Source organism: Acartia tonsa, chromosome 3 (assembly GCF_053477335.1).
Source record: "Acartia tonsa isolate MP-2025a chromosome 3, ASM5347733v1, whole genome shotgun sequence".
Lineage (NCBI taxonomy): Eukaryota > Metazoa > Arthropoda > Copepoda > Calanoida > Acartiidae > Acartia > Acartia tonsa.
Genome location: NC_137262.1, coordinates 48,582,314 through 48,597,639, shown reverse-complemented (window position 1 = coordinate 48,597,639; position 15,326 = coordinate 48,582,314). Strand labels below are relative to the sequence as shown.

The 15,326-nt window shown below is 31.1% G+C and overlaps 1 protein-coding gene across 1 annotated transcript in view; it reads left to right on the top strand.

Moving 5' to 3' along the window:
- The window catches only part of LOC145314468 (orphan steroid hormone receptor 2-like), a 30,493-nt gene extending 18,632 nt beyond the window's left edge, over positions 1 to 11,861 (top strand). The window contains exons 3-10 of the mRNA XM_080154375.1: positions 2,757 to 2,883; positions 3,197 to 3,417; positions 3,529 to 3,648; positions 3,912 to 3,999; positions 4,139 to 4,237; positions 4,695 to 4,830; positions 5,124 to 5,400; positions 9,513 to 11,861. Coding sequence (XP_080010501.1) covers positions 2,757 to 2,883; positions 3,197 to 3,417; positions 3,529 to 3,648; positions 3,912 to 3,999; positions 4,139 to 4,237; positions 4,695 to 4,830; positions 5,124 to 5,400; positions 9,513 to 9,988 — 1,544 coding nt within the window. The 3' untranslated portion in view covers positions 9,989 to 11,861. The remainder of the gene's footprint in view (positions 1 to 2,756; positions 2,884 to 3,196; positions 3,418 to 3,528; positions 3,649 to 3,911; positions 4,000 to 4,138; positions 4,238 to 4,694; positions 4,831 to 5,123; positions 5,401 to 9,512) is intronic.
- Positions 11,862 to 15,326: the final 3,465 nt, after the last annotated feature.

Genomic DNA, 15,326 nt, shown 5'->3' with positions numbered 1-15,326 from the left:
CTCCTTCGACCCAAACTTTGTTTTTTTCCTACCTTTTGGCTTCTCTAACACTTCTAGTCCTACTTATATATCAACCGAATTTGAAATATTTTTTCACAAATACATTTACAGTCGAGGGTTGAAAGGGTTGCTTCACTGCAAAATGAAAGATAAGGGCTAAATTAAATTTTGAAATAATGAATATGAAGTTGAATGATGGTTGTTGCTTAATGTTACTATGACGGCGTGCATTCAGTTCCGCACATTTTCAAAATATCAAGTGTAAATTAAACTTCCTCTAACTTTTTCTAATCCCATTGATTTATTTGCTTTGTGTATTTTTGCGATTTTGATACAATGTGTGGTTGTGATGCTTTGCAGAAGTGAAGGCACGGCGCTGCTGTGGTGGTGGGATAGAAATGTAAAGTCATCAGCCACAACATCAACCACCACCAACATCATCACATCTGTCAACAACATTTATTGCTGTTGTGATCTCATCATAGAGTTGTTGTTTGTAGAATGGTTATACTTATTTGTACGTAGGGAAAGTGTACCAGAAAAAAATCTTTTAAACTTTTATTTTTTTAATAACCATTTATAAGAATTCCATTATGAGGGGCTTAAGAAATAATATTTATGTTAATAACAAAAAAATAAATGAATATCATACATATTTTAAAAAGACTTTTAATAATTTTCTCTCATATAATACAGAAAACTTACTATCTTTATTATTTCATAGCTCCTTATATAAATTACTCTATGTCTTCAAGAAGTTATCCTAAGTATAGTGACCTAGCAATTCATACACACACACACACACACACACACACACACACACACACCCACACACAAACACATACACACAATTATCAATTACGTTATTTCAATGGTTCAAAAGTTGAATAATATCATAGTACAATACAATGGGCTGTTCATTACACAAGTCCCTAAAGTTTTATTATATCGTTTTCTTATTCGTTTGCCTAACAACTTTGGGGACTTTTATTGAATTTTGATTGTTTATTTAGTTGAATGTCCAATTGTTTCAACAACTAATTGTAATCTAGAGAGAGGTAATTTTGTGTATCATCAATGTGGATTACCTCTATTTATCGGCCATTGTCTTATCCCTTTATCTCCCTGATCCGTACTATACTATTAACCACCAATCATAATCTTGCCCTTACTAATTCAACTATGTAATAATCATTTAACAAGAACAATTAATAAACATGTCCGTATGTAGCGCAGCTACACCAAACCAAAAACATTATTAAGATAGTCTTTTTTGATATTATACATAAAGCTTAAAAAACTGAGGTTGTAAAAACTTTTCTAGAAATTTGACATTGCACTCACCAGACATTCTTTATAGACATTAGGGTTTGGCCGGATACTTTTTTGGCCGGATACCCGATATCCGGTCGATTTATAATGTCGGATATTGAAAATGGCCCGATATCCGGCAAATGACCGAATATCCGGCCAGAGAACCGGATATCCGGCATTATAAATCAGTCATATATCCGGCATTCGGATAGTTTCAATGTCCAGTATCCGGTCGGATATTATAATGGCCGGATATCAAGCCAAACCGGATATCCGGCCCAACCCTAATAGATATTCCTATAAAAAGACGGTCATACAAATAATCTTTCAATGTATATAAGCTACGCTGTTGTTAATAATTGTTGTGATCAGAAGCATGTAATTTGCTGTTATTACCTTACACTGAACAAATTAATAAGAATTATGTAAGCCCACGAATTTAAAGATAGATAGATTGTCATAAAATTGTACTAATATATCAAATATTTTAAATGATGTTTTGGCTTTTTAATGGATTTCAATGAATTATAAAAAGGTTGCAATTATTTCATAATCTTCCCAATGTTTTGATGTGAAAAATAGCCCAAAACTGAAATTTAATAATTCTATTTTTAACTTATCTAGAAATCATTTTATTCCTGATTCAACTTTGATCTATAAGAATTATATAATCAAGGTTATCAAGTGGTCAAAACTTATTTAATAATAATATTACAACCAAATCATAAAATTTACAGTTCACAGATTTATATCACTTTGCCGATTTTTAAAAGATCATCTAAGGATCCTAATGTGAGAAATCGCCCTTAAATGAATAATTTCTTTACAATATGAGCTAATTGACATGGTATAAAACTGGCAAAAAAGCCCTGCAAACTGTGTATTTTTTAATTAATCGAAACAGCGTATAGTTTCCAATACATAATGACGTCATACAATACAAATGACCGTAGATAGGCCAGTTTAAATTGAAATTGATCAATGGTAAGTTGTATACTGGTCTATCATTGGTTAATTGTATTGTATGACGTCATTTTTTATTGGACACTATACGCTTTTTCAATTAATCTTATAAATATAAAACTGAAAAAAAATATTGCTATAATAGATGGAATAATCAACTTATGTCGACAGATTTTAACAATGTTAAATCAGTAATCACATTTGATTTAACATATTCTTGTGGTTTTTCACAATTCATTTAGAAAACTTAAATCATTATTAAGTCATTAAATTTGTACTCTTTTAAACAACAATGCATGTTTTTAATTGAATTTTAGTAGTTGACCTTATAATCATTAAATTACATTATGTTATTTACTTCAAAACAAAAGGTTATTTTTGTTAAGCTAATGTCATACTTTTTTATATTTTTGTTGTCTCAGAAAATAATATGCAAAGTTTTTAAATCACATGCTCAATTCTATCATATCCAATTTTAGGTCGTCACTACGGAGCTGTGAGCTGTGAGGGCTGCAAAGGATTTTTCAAACGAAGTATCCGCAAACAATTGGGATATGCTTGCAAGCAGAATAAGGACTGTGAAGTCACTAAACATGCTAGAAACAGGTACAAGACATTATCTTATGGTCGCAGCCATTTTTAAGATAAAATAAGTTTAAAAGTAATAGATCTTTTTCAGTATGGATTTAGATCAATATCCGCTAGATAAGAACCGTTTCTGAGCCATACTTAAATTCAATTATCGTATTAAAATTCGGAAATTTTCCACGAATAATAAAATAGAATTGACTAGGGCCAACAAAACTAGAATAATTCTTTTTAAAAATTTCATTTTACTATCCTCGGAAAGCTGTCTATATATAATACGATGTGATATTTATCTATTATTATTTTTTTATATAATTTTTTTCATATTAAGATGTCAGTATTGCCGGCTGCAGAAGTGTCTGGCTATGGGTATGCGGTCAGACTCTCCCCGCGTGGCAGCTGCCAACGAGGCCCGCAGGGCTAGCCTCCTTAACAACAGCAAGCGAGACAGCACAGATCTGAACAAGCTGGGCATCAAGACAGAACAGTTGTATGATTCTCCTTCACTTATTCCAAGAAAATCATTTGTTCCCCCGTCAGTTAGAGTATCAGGTAGAAATTTGAAAATTGGCTTCGCTATTGTTTATTAGCTAATTCGTCCTTGGTATCTATCTATTAATTTAATAAACCTAATATCTATCTATCAATGTATCTTTTTTCAAGGACACAATGAAACAAACAGTTCAAATGGGAGACCAACATCAGAGGCGAATATAGTTCATCTAGGAGCTTCACATCTGTCCCAACAACAACAACTTGGTGTTGATATGCATAGTCCCCCAGGTATATTATCTATCTATTGTGTATCTATTAATCTATTGTGTATCTATTAATCTATTGTGTATCCATTAATCTATTGTGTATCTATTAATCTATTGTGTATCCATTAATCTATTGTGTATCTATTAATCTATTGTGTATCCATTAATCTATTGTGTATCCATTAATCTATTGTGTATCTATCTATCTATTGTGTATCAATCTATCTATCTATCTATAAAACTTTTCTTTCACACTGATATTATTATATCTATCTATCTATACAGGCCTTCAGCAGCCGCCAGCCGCCGCCGGTCAACCTTCTCCCTCAGCTGTCAGCATGCTTAGCAAGACAATGGAAGATCTTATGTCAAGGTAGACAATTCCAGATTTTGTAATAGTTCATAAATGTGTTAATGTAAAAAATAGGACATTTTCTTCTTTGATGGGAATGATGAACTGTGAAACTACTCTAATGCTTCGCTGCTTATATACATAATTATCCTTGTTTTAGAATCAGAAGCCTTGAAGAGACATGCTCCGACAATGAAGATGAAATAAACTCCGTGCTGTGTGACCGTCCGCTATTGGATGAAGCACAACTAAAGTTCAGGTACATGCCCTTACTGCCTTTCACTTCTCATAACTATTTCAGGAACTTGAGATTAGAGTAGATTAATATAATATAAACGTCATTGTCCTATTCCTCTTTAATAAAAATTTTATGTTATAGTGCCATTTAGTATCATTTGTATTTTATGACGTCATTTTTTATCACGCACTATAAGTTGCTTTTCATGTTTTGCATGTATTGATTAATAAGTTTGCCATTGAGATATATAGATTAGGGTTGGGTCGGATATCTGGATATCTGGAAAATTACCGGATATCTGACCGGATAACCGGATATCTGGCTTTAAAAATCAGCCGAATATCCGGTATCCGGATAGTTTTAACATCCGGTAGCTGGCCGGATTTTAAAAATGTCCGGATATCCGTCCTAGCCCTATTATAGATAGATATGACTAAACTCACATAATGTCTTGTATCCTAAAACTATATTTCTTCAGGTTGACAATCCCTACTCCTGTGGTAACAACTCCCAGCATTCATTTTGTCTGTGAGACAGCATCCAGATTATTGTTTAAAACTCTACACTGGACAAAATCCATTCAATCTTTCAGCCTTCTTAATCTCCCCGTTCAGGTAATGTTTTTTTTTATTTTTGGAGGATTTTTATTTCAAAAGACTTAAATTTTTAATACATTGTTATATTAAAAACTTCTGTAAAGTTTTCTGTTGTCTAATACCTATTATTTGTTTATTGGCTGATACTAACAAAATAATTAAGTTCTAGAAATTAGATATTCCATCTCAGTTTAATGTTGCAATACATTTACTACATATTACTGTAGATTTGCTAAATGAATTTGAAAAGGATTTTTCCATTTTTAAAGTAAAATGTTCAAAAAAGATAAAAATTCTTTTTAAATTTTAAGGTTGAATTGGTGCGTCGTGCCTGGGCCCCCTTATTCGTCCTTGGTCTGGCGCAGATAGCCGACCAAGTGTCCATCCCCTCGCTTCTGAGCCTTGTGGTGTCCCACCAGCAAGCCAGGATAGCCGGAGGCGGTCAGCAGGACGGACAGACAGGCCTGAATGTGAAGGAGGTTGCGGAGACTGTGTGCAAGATTCATCAGTTTGTGAGGACTGTGGACAAGCTGGAGCTGGAGAGTACGGAGTTGGGGTATCTCAAGGCAGTGGTTCTATTCTCTGAAGGTAAGATTTACGATTTGCTTTGTTTTAAAACTCTAGAAGCCCCTATAACAAATTATAATTTTGCTTGTCTGTAGCCAAACGAATTGTTCTTATGTTTAAAGTTTTGTCAGGTCCTGTAAAGGAAACGAAGTTGCAGGTTTCGTCATATTTTCAGAGTAGCTTTTCTCCTATTTCTAGTTCCTGCAGGGGCCTCTAACCGTGAGGGGCCAATTGCTTAACCCTGGGGGGCAATCACCTAACCTAACTTAACTTAAACTAAAATAACCTTTTAAAAGCTACTGTGAAAATACGACGAAACCCGCAACTTCGTTTCCTTCACATGACCCGCTTTGTCTAATGTTTTCGAAGATTTTTTCAAAATTTGTTGAGACATTTTCTATTTTTGTATGATAAATCGTGGATACGAATTTCGTAATAGATTAAGAAATAGAAACAGCTTTTCTTTTTACGTCATTTAATGATTTTTTTTACTAATTACTGATTTGTCAGATTAGTAAGTAATGTTAAATATTTTGGTAATTAACAATTTAAAAAAAAAACCAGGACAAAAAAAAAGTGAAGTGCAAATCATTATAATGATAAAAAAATCCTTAAAATACCTTCGTTTTACATCCTTTTTATGAAAGATCTATAAAGTGAAAGAATATTGGTTTTTATCTTCATGGCCATTTAGCAATTTTTACCAGTTGCAAATAATTACACTTTTTACTACTAGTATTCTTTTTAGATAAAAACAAGGATGCAAAAATCCACAACCACCAAACATTTAAAACTGACAAAAAAATATTCTTAATTTGCAAACATTTGATAAAATAAAGGGGCGTTCCGTCGTATTTTCACAGAAGCTTTTCTCCTATTTCTAGCCTCTGCGGGGGACTCTAACCCTGCTGGGCCAATTGCCAAAACCTGCGGTGCAATTATTAACATTTACCTAACCTAACAAAAACCTAAAATAACCTATCAAAAGCTACTGTAAAAATACGATGAAACGCTCCTTAAGAGGCGATGTCACGAAACCTACAATACCCGATTTTTTTTATTACATTTGATTTCAAATTACTTTAACTCTATCATTAAACACCCTCCTGAAAGATCAATACCTTAGTAGCTATGACGAACTTACTGACAAAGTAAATTATAAGGTAGCTGGTCTATTTAAAATGTAAAGTGTGCCCACTGCCAAATTTTACTGCCGTACACTGTAATTATTCAAGTATTGTTTTACCGGGTGTAAAGATATGTAAATGAATAAAAAAAAAATATTTTCGGGATCTAATTTGATATTTGTATGGAGTCAGTTTAAACGTTACATAAAATCTAATGCCTGCTTTGCCCCAATTAGTAGCCTAAAACCTGAAAAGACTTAGACGAAACTTACCAAAATCAATAAATTAGAACTTTAAACCAGCCAATCAATTTAAATATTCCTTTATCCTTAAAAATCTATAGTCAACACTTTGGATGAAAGGGTTTATGGTGTAAAAATTTTAGATTACTACTCTCAAAAATTTATAATTATACTATTGCAATTTCGATGTAAATTGCTTTACCAATTTTCTAAATTTTTGCTATTTTTATCAGCAATGTTTATATCAACTTTTAAGTTTTAAGTATCTTCAAATAAAAAATTTAAGTTGAAAAAATACTAATGCCTAATGTTGGATATGAGACCTATGTAAATTTCAGGCAAATTAGCTATAATAATAACAGCAAGCATATATTTTTTCATCCCATAATATCACTCAATATTTGTTTATAATATGCTATTATGTTGATATACACAATTTAAATTATTTTTAAAAAGATGGTTTTAGACATTTTTAAAAAAATTAAGTCTTAATGTTGTTAAAGTTCTACCCTTTCCTTACACCATTTTAAACAGGGCTAATAAATGTAAGGGGCGCAGCATCTAGTTGTTTAAATGAAAAAAAATTTCTTGGTTTTGCAATGTTATATCCTTGTTAAAAGCAACCTAACATTTTTTTCCTATCAACCTTGACTAAAGGATAAAAATTTCCCCAAAATAAAAACACGCCTTAAAATCTTACTACAGGATAGTTGTTATGTAATATATGCTTTTTCAAGTTTTAAATGTTCTTGCATTTCAACAGAATTTTACCATATTGTTGTTCTTTAATCTACCAAAATCTATAAAAATTTAAGCATTCCTAAAAACTCTAAAGCCTACATGTTTCAAGAAACAATAAATCAAACCTTTCCCTTCTATTTCTACTCAGATGAGAATATTTACACCACCCATGACCATTGTAAAGCTTACCATGAACAACACAAGTTTCAGCCGTTTAAAGATCTTTAGTATCATACCTACAATCACATCACTTCTATTTTTCACTTAATTTTTCTTTCCTTTTTTTGTGGTTTTTTAAGTGTACCAAATGTGCACCCAGAAAAGTGTAATTATTTGAAGCCCTAAAGGCTAAAAATAGCAATAGAGTTTTTTTTATCTTCTTCTTGGTTTAGGCAACCACAAACGATGCAAAAGAACAGGGAGTGTTTTCATTAAAAAAAAAGATAGAAAAAGAAACAAACAAGAAGTAGATACTCATTTGGTAATGGATCAAGATCTTTGTACCTTTAATATCAGCTGATAAATTCACTTTTTAAAATTTGTTTATTAAAATATATGACCGTGTACCTAATAATTCCAATATAAACATTATCTGCCTATTTCTAGTTGATTATTTAGGACATAAAATATCTGCAATAAATCATTGGAATATTTCTCAATTGACTTTCTTCTCCTCATTTTGTTATTTTTCTGTCCTTGTAATTAATTAGAATTTATTTAAAAATTATACTTAAACTCCATTGAATGTCATTGGGAGTTATATATTTTAAAAAGCACCAACAGATTTTTTAAAACTGTCATTTAAAGTTTTAAATCAATAGAACAATTCGATAATACAGAAAAATAGCTGCTACTAGAATAACAATTATACCAAACCTGAATAAAAATGTTAAGATACTAAAACTGTGTATATATTTGATAGTTGAATCTCCTAGTTACATGGCTACATTCCAGTTACATAACAACACTGCCATTACATTCAGGGAAACATAATTATATTCTTAAAAATTAAAAACGGAAAATATTGTATTTTTAAATTTAAGAGTGGCAAGAAAAAAGTTCTAAAAGTCACACTTTCAATCTGGGTTTTTAACATAAAGTAAAATAAAATATTTTGTATGGGATTATTCTTGGGAGGTTTGTGGTAGTAGTACCCTACCCAAAAATAGGTATAAACCTTTCAGGGAACCTTTGAGAAGAAACAGTTTAAAATAGGATCATATTGGTTCAATGGTTACCGAGTTCACTTGGCACAGTCACATATCCTCCTTTTATATAAGGATAGTTCGGATTTATTCACTTTCCTGTTCTTCAATTTGATTTTAAGAATATTTATTTTTTATCCATCCTATGGCATTAAGATAATTTCCTAATGCCTTAAAAATCAGAAACATAGGAAAAAATCATCTTTTCAAAAAAAAGATCTTATAATTTTCTTTAATTTTAATCTAAATAAAAAATCCCATTATGCCGTACTATTTATTAAAAAAAAATCTGGCAAAATAGTTTTAAGTGTACAAATTACTATGTATGAAAGTATTTTGCTATTGCTTTGTCCATGTTGAAAAGCAAAGTTCTTGAATTTATTGGTGCATCATAATAAATTGATTAATTGATTTACCTGCCTTAATCGATCTGCAATTATCTTACTGAAAAAAAATCAGTAGAAAAGTAATGAAAAAGATTCAATATCGACCAAATTAAATGTTATTATGTTTCTTTTTGATCCGTCGTTTTTTATCTCAATAATATCTTTTGTTGCAGGGACCTCGCCCCTATCCCTCACTAATTTATATTTTGGAATTTTTCTTGGGGGTTTAATTAATATATTATTTATTTGAGAAGATCCTTTTAATAAATAGCCTGAAACCATTTATAGAATTATAAAAATAAAATTAGATGCAACCTGCCTTGTAGTTTACAAGATTTTAATGGGCGAGATTTTTTTATCGTTATTCAATGATTTATATCTATAGTATTCTATTATAATAATCTATTTTTAACAATCTTTATATTATTTCAGAAGGCAAAGTAGTATCCCGTCTGCAAGAAGCTGCCCTATCCCAGCTGGAGGCCCACATAACCTGCCAGGACAAACCGAGGACCAGGTTTCCCCGTCTGTTACTCATGCTGTCCAACCTCTCCTCTCTTTCCCCCAACACAATCGAGGATTTATTTTTCTCTGGCATAATTGGAAATATTAAGATTCAATCAGTTATTCCTTATATCTTACAAATGGAGCAGGGAACAGAATGTTCCAGCCCTTTGCATCAATCCCTGGTGCCCTCCCCACCTCCATCCCCTGATTCAGACCACCCCACAACATCATCTTCGACAATCGAGGTGTCTGCGGCTAGCCCAGTGCCGTCACTTGAGGTAGCATCGTCCTCCAATATGTCAGAGCCGACAGAGTCGATTAAGGAGGGGGAAGGTGGTGGCAACGATATGGAGGAGGGTAGTAACAATACATCCAGTGAACATATAGATCCTATAGATTAAAACAAACAAAGTAAGACAATATATCCATGTTTATTAGCACTCAAATATTTTAATTTTATATAGATAAAAATGTCATTTAAATGTGATTAAAAATGCAACAGGATAAAATGAATTATTTTATAATATTAAATTTTATTGTTGAAAAAAAAGAACTGCTCTCTATAAAATATTCACTGACGCGTGATTATGCATTAACCAAAGATAGATTACAGAATCATGACAAATTAACAACCAACAAATGTTAAATCTGTTGCTCTTTTGTCAAAAGAGCACAAAATTGACTTTTGGTTGAAAAAGTAGCCGATAATAATGTTAGAACCAAATCATTTTCAATTATATTTGTTATCTAAATGATATTTTGTTTTAGATTGTATAAATACATTTTTAAAGTGTTGAAAATAACTTGGTTCTGACATAATTTTAGAGAAATCCCTAGAGAATCATTGAAAAATTAAACAAAATAAAATGCTTGAAATCCCAAATAAACTATGTAAAAAAAATTCTTAAATCCCACCAATGAAAAGATCTAACTCTAAGGTTGATAAATAATGTAAATAAAAATAATTATTGTATATTTACTATAATTCAATGCATAACAATATGTAATAAAATTTGAAACTATCGAAAGCAAACATAATCAGAAACTTATTAAAATGCCTTAAATGCAACTTTAAATCATCAGCATTAGATACGATTTTGCTTTCGAATTTTAGTTATGAAAGTTTTGTTTAAAACCCAATCACAAAAGTAACAATAAAATGCTTTTAAAAGCTTCTTTAGTTTTTTATATGTATTTTAAAAGGTTATTACTTATAAGCATTTTAAGCAATGAAAATAAATGCAAGAAAAAAAATAGACTTTTGTGATTTGTTGGTTGTGAATGTTGTTTTATATTTCCTCGCTGATTTTTCAGGCTGTTTGTGCAATAATTGAAGGCATTATTAATTAATTAATTATTTGTTATTAATTATTATAATTATCAACACCCCACACTTGCACAGAAACGAATGTTTGCACTCCTACTTTGTTACAACAGATAGGGATCTGATGAAAAAGTGAATCACAATTTCTCTTGGAACCTGTTTTTAACGTCTACAAGATATTTTCCTTTTAAATTTTTTTTACTTTTTACATCTTTACCTATTTTTGTGAGGTCCCTATCTGTTTTACTTTACTATACTTTAAAATACTACTTTATAACCCCTATCTAGGGGTGCATAAGTATCTTTTTCCCCTTCTAATTTATTCTAATACAAAAAAAACATTTATTTGTTTTTATGTCTAAAATACTTTTCTTTTGTAAATAGTTTATTCGCTAAATTTTTTATTGTACATATTTTATTTTATAATATTTATACTTATGCATCTATAGGTAATATAAAAGGTACAAAAAATCATGCATTAATATATTATATTTTTTTCATTATCATTTAAATATTTTATTCTTTATTGCTCAATTTTTTATAAAAATAACCTAAAATATTACAATATTAACAACAACAACAAAACTTTCTCTGAAAAACTCTTGCTTTTTATCATTGTATTTTTTTAACTAAAAACAATATTTAGTTCATTAGAAGAAAGATTTAAAAGCTAGATTGCTCTAAAATTCAGACAACTTTGCTTTTTTTGTGCTAGCACAAGTAGAGCAGCAAACTTTTACATTTCTTTCCTTTTCTTTTGAACTTAGAACGACCTGTACAGGAGCTTTTAACAAACAAAAGAATAAATCCAATGATAAATTCATTTTTCTTTAAACTTTTTTCTTTTTTAAAAATGAGCTTTAAAATTTGACATTTGTATGTATAATGTGTGTTTGACAGTCTTATAGTTATTTTTTTATTAATCTTATGCAAGGAAATGAATGTTTTTTTTTTTACTTTTTGCAACTTTTCTATAAGTTTCTTTTGAAAATACTTCTCTTCTGTAATATTTTAACTTGTAGTCCTATGAGCTCAAAAATGTGATATGCTTGCCCCCCCCCCTCAACTCCCTCACAAGGCCCCCTTTTTAAAAATCCACTGTCCCCCTTTTTATTATTAATGTACACTTAGAGATTTAAATTCACCAACTTTTTACATGTGAATATTTGAACTTATTTGAATAATAATCTAATAAATATGCAAAAATAAAAATTACATCTTTTGTTGGGTTAATTAATAAATGTCTACTCTGCATTGGTGCTAGGGTAAAAAAGGTGTTTAGAAATGGTTAACAAAGAAAGGAGAAAAAAGGGTTTATGGGTATGGGGGGAGGGTGGGCTAGGCCAACGCCTAGTTCTGTCGCGGGGAATCTAAAAGGCACAATATACCTTTATAGTAGCGAAGCAACTCCAAAATTCACTTATTTAAGTCTGTTTGCATAGCCCTGCTTAACTTTTGTTGTGTTAATATAACATCACAATGATTATGAGAATAGTGTTATGCGAAAGCTAAATTATTTTAGCCTAAAAATATGTCAACGTAAATACCAGGCAGTTCAGCTGCTTGTAAAGGTATGTCAGTATGGTTGTCTATCTGTGTGTATGCAGCTTAAGATCTCGCTAACAACTGTATCGATATTGTTCTCCTTTTCGGTAAAGTTTCGGGTCCAACGGAGTTTTTTTGGGCATTGAAGATTCAATTTCAAAGAAGAATTGGCCCTAGAAAAATACCTCACTCAAAAAGATTTCGATTTTACTAAAATGGAAACGAGAGTTTCAATCGCCCCCCCCCCCTTTCAGGTGTTTCTAGAGGCTTCTAGGGTCGTAGCCGCTAGTATTTAAAGAAAGAATGAAAACGCCACCCTACTTTTGGAATACATCATCCTTGTTTAAAGTAATCTCTTAGTGAAAAGTGTAAAGGGAGCCTAAAAAGAATGCAGTGAAAAACCCGTAGGTGTATAAATGGGTACACAGCTTTTTGTGAAGATTAAAAAGGCTCTCCGACTCTTAGATTTAGTGTGTTTTTTTGTTTTTTTTAAGTTGGTAAAATTTAAAAAAAAAAAGGTGCTAAAGCTATTTGTTTGTCATTATCCTTAAAAACGTAATATTTAATCGAAATACAGACCTTGATATTAGGATATGGTGTGTAGCGATAGCAAAAAAAAAGAACCTCAACTAATCAACATATAATAACGCTTTCATTTTTAATATAATTGTTTGAAATAAAGTCATATACAATCGATTGTCTATTGTCTAAGCCATAATAAATACACAGATACATGAACTTACATTAGAGCGTAAGTATAATAGCCAACCATATATGAGGTATTGAATTTATAACACATTTAAATTAAATTTGAAGTATCCCTTTAATGTTGTTTCTCTCTCTCATGGTGGTTCGTTGCATCACAAATGCTTTTTAACAGTAATTATATTATCCATAAATTCAAAGCTAAAGGAAAAAGGTTGGGGCTTAAAAAATTCTGCAATAAAATCACTAAAAGTTTATACCAAACTTTTTTGTAATCTGATAAATGATCGAGCTATTATGGCAATATATTTGAAACAACTCGAAATTCTCTAATTTACATTTGCTATATTTGCTATGTATGCTATTTTTTTTCTCTATACCTTAACTATGGAAAAGTTTCGCTGTTATAAAATTCAAATGAGCGAGAAAAAAACTAATGAAAAATTGTTGTTTAAAATGGCATAAATACCCTGGCTACTTAAAGTATTTATGCTAGATGAAAAAAAAATGCTGGTATTCTTTCTGCCAGGGTTCGGCAGCCGCCTATTTGTAGGACAGCTGCAATTTCTTGAATATAAGACGTCCTTTTACTATTTTACCAGTGGAGTTGCTTAAAATGATTTAAAACGGCTTTCAATAACAATTTTACTACAAATAGTACGATAGGATGTCCTTTTGCGGATTGTACAACAGCAGCCAATTGGCAGTTGCGGCTAAACCCCCAAAAAAAGCCAGCAAGCCGGCTGAATACTTGCAGCTATGAATCCTTGCTTTTTACCATCCCCTATGAATGCTCGCAGTAAACTGTTCATAAAATATTTTTACCCTGTGTATTTTTAAGGTATTTAATTGTTTGTAAAATTTCTTTAATGTTTTTTTCATGAATGCTTTTGTAGTTTGTATCTTAGATATATTCTTTTTACACAAATCTGTAAAGGAAATTTAGTCCAAAAAATAATAATGATATTTTACATAAATCTTTCATAAATTCAGAAGATATGCGATGCATTCTTATTCGATAGATTAGTATTTAGAGTTTTTTGACCGTTTGAACTTAAACTGCATATTTTATTGTGTAAGTTATTAAAATGCAGTAAAAAACTACATGGTCTAGTCTTCACTGATATGTAGTAGTGATAAAATAATGACAATTAAATTAAGGAATATTTTAGCTTCGCTTATCATAATGACTAGATAATAGATCTTTTCATGAAAATACCCTTTTTCGAATTTCAATCTTCTGCTAACCTAAAATGTTACTTTAGGGGCCTAGAAATATATGTACAAAATTTCAGCTCTCTATCTCTACTGGCGACCTAGCGCCAGGCATGTAAAATATCAACAGATAACGGTAGCACGGCGGTTTTAACAATACCTCAGTAATGTGCAGGTTTTCAGCTCTTCTGCATATTTCAATTTAAACACATAAGGCCAAAGATATTATATCCAAAAAATCTTTTGTCAAAGTCTACTCTAGACCTAGCGCCAGTCAGTTTTCCAAAATCATGCATTTTATACCTGTGAAAAATGAAATCACCAGCGCTAGGTGTAGAGTAGACTTTGACAAAAGATTTTTGGGATATCATATCTTAGGCCTTATGTGTTTAAGTTGAAATATGCAGAACACCTAAATTCACCTTCCAAGTCATTCTCTAAGCATTTTAATTGTTTTTTTTGAAATAACGGGATTTCAAAACTGCCTTTTGAAAAGGCCTAAAAAATATCTTTTTTTGTCCCTTTTTTCACTGTATATAGTTACAAATTATTAAGATATTATTCTCAGTTAAAAAAAAATTGGCGCTTCAAGCACCAAAACCGGCAAAAACAGGCAGTTAAACTTCTGAACCCCTACTTAACCCCCTGACAGACCCCCCCTTTTTCTCGGCTCCTGTTACAGATAGAGACGTAAAACTTTTTTCTGGTTGTTCATGTGTATTTTTAGAGAATTACTTATTCTAGTCATAGCGGTCGGACCGCTCCTTATCCGCTTTTTAGTGTCCAGCCGCTAAATATTAAAACAGCTGTAGAGCGGCCAATTTTAAAGCTAAGAAAACCAAATTTTATGACAAACTATTATTTTTTATAATAAAAAAAATACCTTTTTTGACCATCACCGAAAAACGACAAATAACGGAAACCGCCAATTTTGGCGGTAAAACGGCCAA